The sequence below is a fragment of the Strix aluco genome, chromosome 5 (genome assembly GCF_031877795.1).
Source record: "Strix aluco isolate bStrAlu1 chromosome 5, bStrAlu1.hap1, whole genome shotgun sequence".
NCBI lineage: Eukaryota > Metazoa > Chordata > Aves > Strigiformes > Strigidae > Strix > Strix aluco.
Genome location: NC_133935.1, coordinates 23896216 through 23908175, shown reverse-complemented (window position 1 = coordinate 23908175; position 11960 = coordinate 23896216). Strand labels below are relative to the sequence as shown.

General features: G+C 34.6%; 1 protein-coding gene across 15 annotated transcripts in view; it reads right to left on the bottom strand.

The window, feature by feature from the left end:
- Nucleotides 1-1270: 1270 nt before the first annotated feature.
- The window catches only part of C2CD5 (C2 calcium dependent domain containing 5), a 73488-nt gene continuing 62798 nt past the window's right edge, over nt 1271-11960 (bottom strand). For 9 of the 15 annotated variants that reach the window (XM_074826398.1, XM_074826400.1, XM_074826403.1 and 6 more), the window contains 8 exons: nt 11236-11323; nt 10083-10169; nt 8543-8593; nt 7736-7789; nt 7447-7548; nt 6438-6628; nt 3457-3603; nt 1271-2749 (listed from right to left, as the gene is read on the bottom strand). In XM_074826398.1, the coding sequence (XP_074682499.1) occupies nt 2618-2749; nt 3457-3603; nt 6438-6628; nt 7447-7548; nt 7736-7789; nt 8543-8593; nt 10083-10169; nt 11236-11323 (852 nt within the window). In that variant the 3' untranslated portion in view covers nt 1271-2617. The remainder of the gene's footprint in view (nt 2750-3456; nt 3604-6437; nt 6629-7446; nt 7549-7735; nt 7790-8542; nt 8594-10082; nt 10170-11235; nt 11324-11960) is intronic. The other 6 variants (XM_074826402.1, XM_074826405.1, XM_074826404.1 and 3 more) reach the window with 2 other exon arrangements.

Sequence of the window (11960 nt, the reverse complement as noted above, 5' to 3'; positions counted from 1 at the left end):
GACCCTTACACGCATCCAGGGATGGTGACTCCACCACCTCCCTGGGCAGCCTATTCCACCGTCTAACCACTCTTTCTGTGAAAAATTTTTATTCTCAAGAGTAAATTCCTGATGAAGCAATGTTTGTATGAGCCACAAGTATTTCAAATTTGTCTCCCTGCACTCGCAAGTCCCATTCAGGTAAAGTATCTTGCATTAACTGCTCCCAGTTCAGCAGAAACTTCAATGATTCTCCCACAATCAAAACTGTGTGTTATTATGTCATGACTAAAGGGGGTCATTAACTAACGAGGTACCTTTGTATGATTTGCAGTCATTCTGCAGGAAGGAACATAAATCAACTTAAGTTGTAGGCACACAGCTCCTCAAAGGCATTTTGGGCATAATGACTTAAATTAACTCAAGTTTTAATTCTCCTTTCCTTACATACTGTAACAATTCCCTGAAGTTTGTCTTATGTTTATATGATCATTTTTTTGCCTCTGAGAAATGTATGAGATCTGATGTTCCAAATGACAACAGATTTGCACACAGTTACCCCTTTCTTTACACGGGAAAGAAGACAATAACAATCAAAGCAATTTTAAGTGTACAACTTTCTACAGGTTACATTTATCCAGCTGCACCAATTAAGAAAAGCAAAATCCCAATTAGTAACAGCTAAAAACCATGTTTGTCATTTCTGGAATAACAGAGAAGAATTAAAATTTCTAGACAGGAAAGCTCCTCCTCTATGTCTAATGAAACATATTGGAAGAAATTGTGACCTTTTAAAAGCTAGAAATGAGAAGATGGCATTAATACTTCCACAGAAGCTACCAAAAAAACCTCAAAACAAACAAAAAAATAATCAAGAAAAGCTACTTTAATGTGCTACTTCAGAGAATATTTCCATGCTGAATACTTAGAAAACAACTTATTGTACCAGATCCAAGACCTTCTGAAGTTATTAATATTCTGCCATCAGCTTCAAAGGAAACAAGATTTGCCTTGCAAAATAATTAAGAGAGCTGCAACTATTTATAGGTGACTTAAGTTTATGGCAGCTTTGGTTGCAACAGCTCCAGAATTTAGAAAGACAACTGTATGTGTCAAGTGTTCTGGTAAGCACCTAATTCAAACACTTCAAATACAATTAGCTCTCCAAATTTTTAAATAATCAGGTTGTAACATCCTATATAAAAAAATGTTCCTCTGAGGAGAATGGGGGTGGGACATCTTTAATTGTATCCAGAGTACACATTTAACTATTACACAGATAAAAAGGCAATAAATTTTATAAAGGAATTTATTGTGCAAGTATGATTTCCACGCTCATTTACAATGAAATAATTAGTTTTAACAAGTAATCATGCCAATGCTTAATTTCAACACTAAGCAGAATATTTACATTCAAGTTTACATGTTTGTTCAAGTTCCATATATGGTATTGTCAGAATTAAGTAAGAATGCATCTTCAAATCAAAGTTTTCATTTTTTACATTAAAATATCACCACCTTTCAGACATTTACTGGAAATTACAGATTTCCTTTCTTTTCAGTACCATCATTTCCCAGCTACTGTACTGGGGAAAAAAACCCAAACAACAAACCAAAACCAACTTGTAGAAATCAGCATTACAAACATACATGACTCACCAATTAGCCACGCATTTTCAACTTCTTAAATGCAAAGGAGGCTGGAGTATACCTCTGTATAACTGACTTTTGGAGGACTGTTTACATCATCCTTGCAAAAGATCATGCCTGAAGAAAATAAGCCTCAGGACAATTCTTTCACAGAATCTTGTATTAAAAAAAAAAGATCTGTTTTGTCAGTATTGAAGTGAACATCTTATAATAGCACCAAACACACTTTGGAACTTTTTGTTCTTTTTTTCTTTTTTAACCATAGGGATGACTAGGAACATAGCATCATGGTCTGGCACCTTTTAAAAACAAATGACAAAAAAACCCCAAAACACCCATCCAAAACATATACTGTATAGTAATAATTTAAAAAAATATCAGTAATTCACAAACAGTTGAAAAATATTTTTAGTGCGCAGAAATTCAAACTGTGACTTTTTGCTTCTTCCGCTTGACGCTCTATGATCTAAGGTAAGTTCAGACTTCAGCCCACATTTTCTCAGCCTGCGCACAAATCTCTGGCTCCTTCAGCAACAGTTGCTAATACAGGCTTCTCAGTTATCTCCCACCCACCCTGACCCCTCTTTTATATTTTAAACTGAGCTGAGAATCAGCTAATACAATATGCAAACTCAGAAATGGTTCTGAATTACAACTTATCATGGCCCTGTCGAATGGCTAAAAAATGGAACAGAATTTTTGTTTACTTTCATAGTTCCATGTGATGCCTACTATTTGAATCCATACTCTCATATCAGTGCTTCACCTACTGTCTAGGTTTCACAGCAGCTTGTAATTATAACAAAAGAATCAAAGCATCCCTGCCCATATGCTGCCCTATTACATAAAGGACAACATATAGAGATTGTCTTAGATTTTGGCTGTTAATGCTATGGGAAGATACTGATTTTGAAGATGCAAACCTAAACATTCCCACATTTTAAATAATCTTTGTATTTGGCAGAGCCTACTTCAACTTCTTCTGTCTTCATGTTGTGACATCTCCTCCAGAACTTGTGGGTTGAGAAACAACCGTAGAAGGTTGTACTGGTAACGTTTCTAACTCAGATTCACGTACAAAGATGACTGCATCGCCACTGACATTTATTAAACACTGAGCCTGGAAAAAAAAAAGACAATACGCAGTTACCAAACATTAAATAACAACATATTTTATGTTTACTTCTATCTGTTAGCTATAACTACACAGATAATAGAAAAGTCAACAGAGATCAGGAGAAGGACAAATTATTATAATTTATTAATGAGGCAACCTCTGCTGTATTTTCTTTTATATCCACTCACTTGTGTGCCATCAAACATATAGACACATTCCCATAAGATCACCACAAATTAAGTATCTGGGTAGCTGTACTTGCTTTCACTACTGTTTGGAAACATATGGCATGTATCAAAGCAACCATTTTCTGTTGTTGTCTTTACTAATAAAGTTTTGTCCCTTTATGTCCAAAATGGAGCACTTGATATCAGCAACTCCAGGTATTTTTACATGGAATTAAGATGAACACTGCAACATCAGAAAAACTAAGTTCAGCACTACTGTTCAACTGTTTCCTGCAATTTACTTCATTCTAGAAAACTTAGTACAATTTTTAACCATTCAGGTATTTATGAAGCATATTTATAATTTTGTGTTATCTCAGGTGTTCAAGAACACTCCTGACTTCTTTAAACAAACATTATAATGAAAGATCTGCAAGTGTTATGCAGACATGGCTCTACAGGGTTGCTGCTTTTTAAATATATAAAATGTGTATTTGTGTCATATTAATCATGACAGCACTGTTATTTCTTATCATAATTTACCTGATTTTTGTTTGGGTTCTCCATGAAAACACACTGCTTCATTATGTATGAGACAACAGCATTCCCCCCTAAAGCTGCAACGTGAGCTCTCACCATTGCAAACACTTCAGCAATAAAAGCATGGAGAAAACCACTGACACCACCCTCCTGAAATGGAAAAAAAAAAACACCTCACATTTTATGTTAGATATAGCTACAAGATGCTGAATACATTTTTATCAGCTGAATATTTCAGTGAATCCTAAATGGTATATTGTACAGAACTTAAAAGCTATTCACCATTTAATGGGTCACAGTTAAAAATCAGACCAATGGAACTTGCTGTTTGAGGAAAAGAATTACAACTAGGTTATTCATTTGTGACTGGTACTCTTTGCAGCCAGTGTATTACATATACTTACTAGACATTCTTACAGCTATGAAAGAATATTTAATATTCCAATGACAGCTGACTTCCTTCTTTCATCAGGAAGGATACTGCCCAATTTTTTTTGATAACTAGGAAGCAGATAAAGAATAATTTCTACTGAGGATTAAAAGAGATTTAGACTTCTTGGAAATTACTGGTAAGGAGTGACCATTACCTTTGGTCACTGCACCTTTATGTATGCTAATGACTGTCATTGGTTCTCAACATTCACTAAAGAAATGATCCCTCAAAATACAAAGTAAGCAAGGGACAAAGCAGAGACTTGACAATCAAGCTATTCAAGCTTTTTTTTTTCCCCTCTTGAAGCCCAAAAGAACTTCTAGCCATCCCATTTCGTTAAGCTTTTTGACTTTATGGTGCTTGTGGGGGATTTTTACTTCTTTGGTGCCAAGCTGAATAATTTAAATTGCTAAGAAAGGAGGAGAAGGGAAACAATGAAGTATGGTTTTTTTTCTAGATAATCCTTATGAAAGAATGTGAGCAACTACATTGCGGGGAAAAACCAAATACACAAAAACCAGGCAACCAAGCAAAAAAATAAAAATCCACAGAAAAAAACTGAGGAAAGAAACTGATGAAACTGAGCTTACTATTGGTTCAAAATATCTATAAAATTTCAACATGAAAGTGACTGGCAACACCACTAAGCTTCTCATGTGTGTGTGTGCCACTGGAGAAAATGAAAGAGGCAGGCAGGAGAAGAGGCTAAGCTGAACTTCCACAAGTATGGGCTGTCCTCATATCTACTAGAAGAAGTATAATCTACCCTGAACAGACTCGAAGACATAAGAAAACATATCTTGGATGAAAATTAAAAAACAAAACGGCAAGTATAATTTCACCAATCCAAGCATAAAGCATGAATGAAATAAACTGCATCCAGAGATCAAAATTTCAATACAAGTTTGTCACTCCTCATGAAATTTTGATTGTCCAAGTGTTTTAACAGTTACAGCAACTGATGGGAAAAAAAAATATCTGTAATATCATAAACCTAATACAAAATTTCATGACAACAAGTAACAAAAGATTGTAAATATCCACCTCTAAATGGCAAAACCTAAGAGCAATGGATAAATTGGATTTAAATTAATTTTTGAAGCAGTGTCTTGTATATACTTCAGCTTATGAAAGTGTTCATAAGGCCTTAACATTCTGTAAACCACCATAAGCAAAATATAAAGCAATACAAACACAAATACTGTTAATTATTTTTCTGTAGAACCTGAAATACATTACTTGAGTTGGATATGACAAGCACTCTGTTTTGACTCTGTTACAGCCTCAGGGAAATACTGTGCAACTAGTATTAGAACTGGTTTGTGACTCAGCCTATGCAGCTGAAATAGATTTAAAATTAGCTGCCCTGGGTGCTGGAAATAGCACACTGACAGTATCACAGAAATCATACAACTGTCCCAATTTCATGAAGGAGTTGAATCAAATACTTAAGCAAGCTACCTCTGCTGAGATCTGCAATCATAGTTACCAAAGCTTGCTAATGAGGTATTTAATTTGTATCTACAGAAGCTGCAGTTAGTAAGGAAATGTCACGTAACCATTTACCTGATCATATCATATATACATCCTTTCAAAAATGCTGTCCTTTTCACATAGATTTCTCAAGTTAAAAGGGGCTATAACTTGCAAGATCCAAACAGGATGATTGTCTGATCAAAGTTTCTCTAGAGATCTCACAACTAATTTTTATGAAAGCTGATCATTTTTATTAAGATCTGCTCTGTAATTTTATCAATGCGTAATTTGCAAGAAACAGCATACTCTTTAGCACTGACAAACCAGGCAAGAGGTACATTCTGTTTCTGTGGCTGGAAATTGTAGCAGAAAGATGTCCCAAAAGGACATGAAAATAAGGAATGTGGCTTGCACTTTGGCATGCTCAGATAACTATCTGTTGTCCAGATCTGGACTAGAGACCATTGTTTGAGTATCACTAGCTACACCTTCAAAGCTGGCTGTGTGGTTATATACTCTATGGCATGCTTTTTAGACATCCATCACACAGAGCTACACTACTGAGAATCCACAGAATGTAGTATTAAAAATCAGCATAATAGTTATATATGATATGGGAAACCTTGTATTAACCAAAGAATTTAAAATCCAAATACACTGTGAAAGTTCATCATTGAGCTTGCTAAATGAGAGAAGATGGATTTTTTTTTTTTTTTTTTTTAGCATTTAAATTAATCTCAGTTTTGGGTTCAAATTATCCCAACTACCACTGCTGGTCAAAGACCCATTTTTTTCCATATAGTTCTGTTTAAGAACTCATTGGTTTAGTATCATATCCAAATTCAACAGCAATGGCAACAGTTAAGTAAGTTCTTCCTAGCACTGCCGAACACAAAGCAGCTCTACATGCTCTGACAAAAACAGTGCTATGAGACTCACTCCCCATTCAGCACTACCCTCAAGTGACAAAAACTCTATTCCCTTGCTGTGCCACTCCTCAACTCAAACCTCTTCAGATATTTACCTTTTATTAGTATCATTAACAAAAAGTGCTAATCCCTGATATATGGCTCACCTCACGCAAAGAAGTGGTTTCTCGTATAAAAAACATGTTGATTATCCCAAGATATTTGGTTATTTTTGCCCCGGGTAGAAAAGAAAGAGGTGTCATCTTAACAACTGAGACGGTAGAATTGGTGCATGATGGAACAGAACGGTGCCTTAAGTATCCCTCAGCCAATGGACTTGCTTTATCAAGTGAAGCAGCTAAAAAGATGGGAAAAAAGAAGAGAAAGTGACTATCAACAACACACAGTAACTCTTCTTTATGGTTTCCAAATAGCTTGGTGACAACATTCAGCTGCCTGTGATGCTCAGCCATATCATGTGAGAAAGGAAATTATCATGCAATGCATGCAAAAGGAGACAAAAAGCTGAAATGGAATTTATTTGGAAGAGTGGCATTCCTGCAAAGGAAAACATTGAGGCGAGTAGCAGCACATACAACAATCAGTTATAAAGTGAAGATAAAGAAAAAAGTGCCAACATTTTGAAATGTGTATTCTGCTGGAGGAACAAATTATAGGAAGTGTGAAAGTTGTTGTGTTTCCCCAGTGCAGCATTTTCCATTATAGCAGATATTAATCTCTGCTAATTTAAGCAAGATAGTCAGACCTGTGGCCAAAGAACTACTGAAAAATAACTCACCACTTGCTAATTTAGTGACCATTGCCTTGACTGTCACCTTGGTGATTGCTTCCTGATTCTCACCAAAAATTTTCCAAGATCATACATACACCTACATCCATGCAGTGTATGTTATATAATTAGTAGGCGTACACAGTTATTGGTAACTAATTTTTACTAAGTGAACAGAAATACTATATTTTGCTTTTTATGATACTGGTTCATAAACCCTGTATTAGCTTACAAAGGCATTAACAATGTCGGCAGTTTTCACACTCAGGTATTCATTCTGCATGTGATCTGCAATACTATTGCTGGGCAGGAAACTCCACTATTCACCACTGGGAAATCAGAGATATGTCTCAGATTATCATAACGTGGTAGAAACAGCCGCCTACTTGTCTTAATTGATCCGCGCCTTATGGTCTGAGCTTTCAGTTTAATGAGCTCTATCCAGCTGTTGCATCTGTCTGCAAAGGAACTGTAATCAACTGACGCTGCTGAAAACACAGACAGAAAAACAAAAGAAAAAAACAAAGAAAAAAATATGGATGATGTCTCTTGCTCATCTCAATGCTCCTTTTGAGGAAGCAATTATCTGTGTCTGAGAGAGAACAAACATCCCTTTCCAGGTCTGTTTAAAGGAAAAGTTACAGTATAGGTTTGGACTTGTCCAAACCAATGTACCGATTTCTGGTGATGTCCCAGCTGTGAACCAACTGCCTGACTGGGACTTCATCACTGAAAAAACATGCAAATACAGTCATTAATGACTTACGCTAGATTATTTTTTTTTTAAATCTCATTTTAAGTATTAAGTTCTGGCTTCTTTAAGTTTATTTAAGCCTTGTTTAATTTTCTTTGCTATTCTTTTCCTCACAAAGAGCTGCTGATCATGATTTAAACTTCCTAATTATATCAATATTTAACCTACAGACTGAAAAAAAGTTTTGGTGATGAGGATAAGAGTCACAAGATGAAACAACACTTCAGTTTTAAACACAAACAAGTTTTCCTTAGAAAACGCTGACCTCCCTTCCCAACATACCCCCCAACCCTCCCCCAATCATTACAATGAGAAGTAGAGTTGTTTCTGCTATGACCTTTGGTATTAGTTGCAGGGGTGTTTGCGTATCTTTAAAAAAAAAAAAAGTTTTGCAAACACCATTTCTTCATTATCCTGAAGAAATGGAAGGAATACGTGCTAACTTCAAATTAAGACAAGCAAAAAAGCTCTCTCTCAGAGAACTAATTTTCTGTCAGATAAATTGCTATCAATATATCTGACAGAGAGACACTGTTATTATTAATAAATCTGACTTTTGAAATTAAAAAACACATCAAAATATTATGATATCATTAAGCCACACCAGAGCACGCATTCTCAGTAATCTAGTAAACACTTCCTGGATTAAGGCACATCCAAAAAGAGTATACCAATATCCCAAGAATGCTCATTCTGTTCTGGCATATGGCTAAATTAAGTACACTCACCTCTCTGAGCAGCAGGAATACCTGTGTGGGAACTTGCACCTTCCAGGACTTCTAATAAGACAAAATTAATTCCATTCAGATAATATATGAGCAGAGTCATGTAGTACAGGACAACAGCCACCTTCTTACAAAAAAAATTTTTTAAGTATGAGAAAAAAAGTCTTTTTTATATATATACAGAGGATAGTACGTACTTCAAAAGCACATAATAAGTTAGTATAAATAATTCACTTTACTAAATCTCTCTTGCAAATCACAATATGATCATTTACTAAAGGTCATTACCGTATAAAGTTATATACAAATATTTTTAAAATAACGATCTTTCAGAAAAATATGTAAACAAAGGTATCAATATATTAAGTTGCTAAGTAAATGTAACTACAATGAAACCTCGAGTCTCCTTATGAAGAAATGACAGATGACATCATTATCTAGCTGAAAGCCACTGAAGTGATGTACAGTACAATATGGAATGTGAGGAACATCAGCAAAAGTGATATATGTGAACAGGCTACCCTCTACTGGTCAGTGCCCATTATAAAAGTGGCACAGTCTAGTAACAGTGAAAAAGACACCAAGTCAAATTTCTGAATACCTCCTCTTTTTGAAAATGAAAGGTTAAGAGTATCATAATGTGACAAAATAAAAGTTAAGCACACACAAATGTATAAAAATAAAAAAAAATACAAGGCAGTAAGAATATTATTGCCGAAATTAATCTGACCTCTGAAAATACAAGTAAATGTGGTAGTCACCCTCCTTTATACAACTTATGTAACGGACAAAAAAGGGAGCTCTTTAACATTATAGTAAAAGAGAATTTACAATAATTCACAGATACTACACTTACTAGCCATTTTAATGGGTAGATAATCCAGCAATGGAGAAAGAAGACAGTTGATTTCAATGAGTAATGACCTAATTTTGAATACAGTCCTAGAAGAATTGTAACAGCCATTCTTGAAATGCAGCTCTATCTCAGGTAAAATAAAGCTTAACAGCTAAAATGTGCTGCACTGTACAAATTGTTTACTATGCAAGTTTAGACTCCTTTCACTTAAAAAAAAAATACATGCAATTTTGCTCAGCTGAACAACCAGGATTTGCCAGATAAAGTATTTCCCACCATGAAAACTATGAGATTAACTGTTTGAGGCTGACAATACATGGAGTTATTTTATATCGGCCATTTACAGAAGCAAAGCAGTATGAAGCAAGACTAATTATTAAGCAACCTATAATTAAGTCAGATGATACCAAACACCCAGTGGTTTGCAGCATTTTCAATACTCTAAATGCAAAGACAGATAAACTACAGGAAATCTACAAAAGAATATATACAGAATGATAAGCCAATCCATCTTATGTGACTCTCAAAAAATCTGACTTCAGGAGTGAACACACCCATTGTGCTTAGGTAGCAAGTAATATTTAAAGCATGTGAAAGTACAGATATTTTAAAGCTACTGCAACAATGAAAAAGCAGAACTCAAAATCAGTAAAAAACAATAGTTCAGCATTCTTCCATTTAACCGACCTTTAGCTGGTGAGAATGGTTGAGAAGCAAGGGGATCAGAGCAAAGTTCCAATGGAAATTGTAGCTGCTCTTCATTGTCTGTAGATGCTTCAACAAAGAAAACATGCCCAATTGATAATTAACCCCCAAATTAAGATTTTCCAGTAATAACAAGCACTACAGATTCAATTTAGTCAGGTCTGAGTGGAACAAATTTTTTCAGCATATGCATAGTGATGCAGTTCTGTATGAACAGTTTAGGCGTCTGACAATAAATCCAACTGCAAAATTCAACAGAACTTGTGTTCCACTGAACAGAATTTGATTTAGTATTTTCTGGAAAAAATATTAAAGTCAATTCATGCATTTTAGATTTGATTCTGCAGTTGGATCTGAGTTAGCTATACTTCACAGTAAAAAGTAACATTTATTTTACATAAAAGAAAACAATTTACTGTTACTATTAAAGAAGGTATAACTAATATTTTAGAAACATATGGCTCTGTTCTACTACCTAATTCCATTCTTCAGAATGGAGTATCTTCAAAGTTCTGTCTCAATTCCCATATCCAGATCGCATACATATATTTCTAGCATAAGATGGTGCTTCATTAGCGAGATGACAGACACAGATTGCAGTAGTCTCTTCTATTCCCTTCATAACGCCATATGCTTCACTGATCTCCAAAAATATTACTGACCTACTTAAGGGTTTTGGGGAGGTTTTTTTAAGTATTATGAATAATTTATTTTCTGCATTCTTGAAGTAAGGACAAAATTTGCTACTTACAAGAATAAGTATTCTCTAATGACTTACACCACGTTTCAAAATACATTGGAAATGTCGTTATCTGTTACACTAATTCTTCAGAGAAAAATACTCAAAGAAAGACAGTACATGGAATAAGATTAAATACCAAACACTTTTTTCATGTAACTATAAGTTTGTTGATTAAATAAAGCAAATACCTAATACGTGATAAGTAAGTCATCCTGCTGGAGGTCACGTGTATGAAGTCTAAAAAAATTTATGTTATGACTTTATGATTTTACAGAACGTCCCTGTAAAAATGCGTGTATGTAACTGAAATTAAAATGTAGATTCATTAGGTACTGGGGAAAAAAAGGAAAGAAAAATATTATCTCTTATCTTTACATGCCTCACAACATTTACCTCTTTGCTGTGATTTTTCTGTAGGGGTTTTGTTGGCTTGTAATGCTTGGTTTTTGTCAAATGTAATTGCAACAGCTGTGACTGCAATCTGCAAATCAGAAATATATGGGATATTAGGTAACTTAATCTCTCACACTATCTGCAAAAATGATTTTGTAAACAAGTCCTCTTTTTCTGTAGAAAAATAATAGGGAAAAATAATCAAAGTAGACATATTAAAAACCCTTCGCAACAGAGCATAAAAGGCAGTACTAAGGTCCATTGTTAGAACATACACCTGACAATATTTGTCCTACATTTATGATATTGTTCATAAGTTCTCCTTTCCTGGTGAACTGACAGAAAAAAGAAACATAAAAACTCATTATCATTGTATTTGTAAGAGAGAGAAAGAGATTTTTAATTGAACGTGAGAACGATGCTATACTTCTAAAGAAAACATTTTCTTTAAAAATAATTAAGTATATCGCATCACCTTGAAATGGCAAGAAAAAAATTAGACAATCATAATGACAGCATACTTAGAAAACTAGTGTGCCCGTACTCTTGCAGTGTATGTGGCAACACCTTTTAATGAATACCTAGTCAGGGCTTTTTGTTTCCTATCAAACTAAAAAGATAACACTGGTGAACTCATTAGGTCATTCTTTTTCTTCACTAAACATTATGGCCTTAAGTTTTACTTCAGAATTCACCAGACATACTACTAAACCAAATCCTAGCCT